At 37.8% G+C, this 4,062-nt stretch overlaps 1 protein-coding gene across 2 annotated transcripts; it reads left to right on the forward strand.

Moving 5' to 3' along the window:
• The first annotated feature begins 3,200 nt into the window (after positions 1-3,200).
• Positions 3,201-3,800, forward strand: LOC108380767 (uncharacterized). Of its 2 annotated transcripts, XR_001849584.1 has the most exons (3): positions 3,201-3,272; positions 3,365-3,563; positions 3,651-3,800. XR_001849584.1 is itself a non-coding variant. In XM_017637161.1 (2 exons), the coding sequence occupies exons 1-2, from the start codon at positions 3,261-3,263 to the stop codon at positions 3,711-3,713; spliced, it is 366 nt and encodes a 121-aa protein (XP_017492650.1). In that variant the 5' UTR covers positions 3,256-3,260; the 3' UTR covers positions 3,714-3,800. The 2 variants fall into 2 exon arrangements, 1 of the variants encoding a protein (XP_017492650.1); XM_017637161.1 differs by having other exon boundaries at positions 3,256-3,563.
• Positions 3,801-4,062: the final 262 nt, after the last annotated feature.

Consider the following 4,062-nt stretch of genomic DNA (forward strand, 5'->3'; position numbering starts at 1 on the left):
AATTTATCGAAGATTTCGTATTTCTCTAAATTACCGTTATATGAGATGTCGGCATGGTTATTGTCCGATTTTAAATTTTTTTGCACAGACGGACGGACGGACAGACAATCACCGCTTAATCGATTTCTCTTTCCATTCTGATCATTTATGTATACATTTGTCTATATCTATCTCGATTCGTTTTGCCTGTTACAAACAACCGTTATGTGAACAAAGTTATAATACGCTTGTGCACAAGTGCGCTCGGGTATAACTAGGGTGACCATTCGTACCGATTTTGAGAAAATTGTCCCGCTGCATATTTTTTAAAAGTCGGGTCGTATAAGTGTCCCGATTTCTCATATTTGTACCCGGTTTTCTTTATTAATTTTACAAGAGTCTTCCCGTACTCTGGCACAAAAACAATTTTCGGTACAAGTGAGGTAACACTTTCTTTATCACATAGCATAGAGCATGGAATACATATAGGGGAGCCATAAACATAACCAGCATCCTTTTTTCTATGATCTTTGGTTATGTTTTATTCTGTCAAACTGGTACTCTCGCTATATTGCAGTCATCATTATTGTCAAAAGTTTTTTGTTAGGATTTTATAATTATTATTATTATTATTTTTTTATTCAATGAACTGAGTCTAACTTGAATTTAGTGGAATTATAAGAAATAGTAATAATTCCCTAAAAATTCAAGCATATGAAAAATATAAGAATTAGGGTTGGCCTTTATATGGCATTCAAAATCAACGGATTAAAAAGTTAAATATCCTGTTATTCATGAAAACTTTCCTCTCTCTTTTTTAATTATTTTAGTTAAGAAATTGTAAGCTTGTAAGATTGTCGCGGAAATAGAGCTGTTATTTTTTTACTTTCCATGTCGAAAACGGCTGCTTGTTATAATTCTGGGCATTTAAGTATTAAAAAAGTTGTTTTACTAATCAATTGAACTTGTTTCTACTCCTTACTTTACTTCGTTAGCCACGCCTTTATTTTATTTTTAAGATCCTAAAGGAGTTGGGCATACCATACGTACGAGTATTCCATACTCTGCTGACCGCAGCAAAGCAACCCATAGTTGACGATCCTTCGACAATTATCAATTTGAGGATTCTCCGCAGTGCTTTTGAAGAAAACAAACTTTCAAAGTACTCTAATTTTCATTACATTCATTTGTCGCCTACTCGCAATCGCTTAACTTCAGCGCCACATTAATCCCACGCTAAGAAACTTCATCAGCTGCCTTCTATTTAAGTAGTCTACTCTCCAATAGAATTGCTGACCCTTGTTTTGCGCATCAGTTGTTGGTGTCACTTTCTCATTCTACTTGTGCATACATACATACATATTTGCAACTTAAATGCTTAATTGTAATTGAGTTTTATAAGAAAAGTTTGCGCATTGTCTCCATGCCACCGCATCCCAACGCAAACGATAAATGTAAGCGTGAGCAGAGCAGAGACGGCTGGCTGGCTGGCTGTCTTACTGCATTATGAGTTTGTAGTGAGTCCACCCTGTTGAAGAAAATAAACAACAAACTTTAAAGTCGTTAAATATAGCCATATTTCTAGACCAGGCAATTTTCGTAGCGAAGCTTTATGCCTAATTGCATGAGAAGAACCGTTTTGGCCTTTGGGTTTTTTTTCAACGAGCTTGGAAGTTTACATTTCTCCCTAACTTAAGTGTCAGTATCTCCCACCGGCTGTCACTTTCACCGCACTAATATGTTTGTTGTTGTTTGAGTTTTTCGCTTTTCGCTATTTACCATTTCTTGCTGGCTCATCAGCGCCCGAAAGCGCTCTATTTATGTTGCTGTCGTCACCGTTGATAGGCCATTGCCACTCCTATCCTTCGCTCACATCATTGTCGATATTTTAATTGCGGATTATGTCGTTTAACTTGAAAATTTGTTTGGTAACTTTTACACAGTCGCAACGTTCTTTTGCAGTCTCAACCATCGCACGCGGGGTAATTGCAGAATAAGTTCAATGACGCCTCGGCCAGACGCGCCGCGCATATCAATACACGCAACGTTGGCTAATTGCTTTGTATATCAACAGCGTGAGGAAACACAGCCGTCAGATTTTCACTTCATAAAAGAGATTGCGAGGAAGTCATATAACTTAAGTGTTTGAAGGAAAACAAAATGTGTAAGTAAACTGCCAAATCGGGGAGTAGAAATTTCGTTTCTAAGCTCATTCGTTCCACTCCTCATAATATCGATTCATTAACTAAGTAGAAGTTTATTTTACTACCACCTCAATTACGTGTCAATGCCGTGTGGTTGTTTTTGTTTCTTTGGTTGAGATGTTAGGGTTGCTACTGCCATAATTTGCTACCTTTTATCTTAATTTTTTTCCTCCTACAACTGACTGTTTGCCTGCGTTTTATTCGGAGACGGGCATAATGAAAATCGTCCGAAAATAATACAGCATCGTTTTGTTGATTACATCAACACTTGTCGCCAGTGCAAGTTGCCAAAGTTTCCTACCATTCCCTATGTTCAGCATTTCATCAAATATGTTGTCATGTGGCTTTTGTTGTCTGGCCGTTAATGAAGCGTGGTAACAGTAGCAGCATTAATGGCGACTGCCACATCTTCGTCCTTAACGATGGTGTTTCACGACAGAAGGGCGCAAGTCAATTTATTTCACAATTTATCATTAATTACAGTGAACGGATATTAAATTCTGGTTGTGTATTGCTAAATATTTTGTTATCGCATTGACCAACACAGTCAAACACACTTACACTTAAATAAAATCATAATTAAATAACTTCCGCTTTGAAAATAAAACAGTTCTTGGATTAAAAAAAGTGAGGAGTGCTGTCTGAGTGCAGGTGTGCGAGTCGATTGGCGAATAAACTGGCCTTCTGTTGTGAATGCAGCTTTTCGACGATGAGCTTTGCTTATAGGCACATTTTTTGCAGCACCCACTTCCGAAATACTGCAAGAGTGTCTTCCATCAATAACAAAATGCTCGGTTTGGTTTCTTGCTTGTCGATACGGAGGAAAACGTGTGGTTGGAACCCTAGTACTGCGTATTACCATGTTTCATGTATCAGCAAAGCCGATCAAATCAGTCCGTTCTACAACGTTTCGTCGTGAAAACTGAATTTTGCGTCAGTGGGACCAAAGATGCGGGTTTTAATATCATGATAGAGGCAGCGCTCCTGTATTCAAAAAATAGGTCTTCTATCGTGTCGTACTTTTCTTTCGTTGTGGCGTGGACACAGGTTTACCAAATGTTAAAGAATCTCGCTTTGATGTGGATTGTGGTGAGAAAGTCATTTGCCCGGCTTAACGACAGTATTCGACGACAAAGTCTATCACCAACAATAAATCCATCACCGAAATTGCACTCCTTTAGACGTCGCAAGGCCCAATGTTTGTTTGCCACTTTCTCCCGCCCAGTGCATAGCATTGATGTCAGCTTTAGTCTTTCCGAGGACATCAACCAGCCGAGCAGAGGCACCTTCTCCATTAAGGGTCCCACATTCCAGATGCATGCCCTCAAATCTTTGTCATTTTCCTTTGAACGGCCGACGCGCTCATCATCAAAAGAAAAGGTTAGCTTGTTTTAAGAACTGATTTGATTCTGGACTGTCAGTAACCTTCTTCTAACATTATTTCGAAAATTTATTTCATCTCTTTAGGATCATATTGCAAACGTTAGGTTTGACCTGCAAAACGCTTGTGACTACTCGTACTTAAGTTAATAATCGGAATTTCGTTTATTTGTTTCTTAAGTCTTCTTAAGTGCTTTAAAACAAACTTTTGTACATCTGTACATAAGCTCTTATAATTTGCTAAATTTTTGTCATCACAGGAAAACTTTTCCAAAATAAAAAATAAAAATAAACTTTTCTGTAATCTTCACCAAGTTAAGCATTTAATTTACTCACAAATATTTTTGGCCTTTTTGAAACTTTCTCAATGGTTGTTACAAAGTTTTAAAGCACCTTCAATTAAACCCATTCACGGCACTCCCTTTCACAAAAGCCAACCGAGGTCAAACTTTTTCATCAACGCGAAAAAGGAAAGGCAAGGAAATTGTAAATGAACAAA

This window comes from Rhagoletis zephyria, unplaced genomic scaffold (assembly GCF_001687245.7).
Source record: "Rhagoletis zephyria isolate East Lansing unplaced genomic scaffold, Rhagoletis_zephyria_1.1 Rzeph_scaffold_20283, whole genome shotgun sequence".
In the NCBI taxonomy this organism is placed as follows: domain Eukaryota; kingdom Metazoa; phylum Arthropoda; class Insecta; order Diptera; family Tephritidae; genus Rhagoletis; species Rhagoletis zephyria.

Excerpts from the sequence above, each read along its gene's own strand:
- LOC108380767 (XM_017637161.1), top strand. The coding sequence starts at position 3,261 with ATGTGGATTGTGGTGAGAAAGTCATTTGCCCGGCTTAACGACAGTATT. Across the intron at positions 3,564-3,650 it reads GCTCATCATCAAAAGAAAAG|GATCATATTGCAAACGTTAG; the intron begins GTTAGCTTGTTT and ends TCATCTCTTTAG.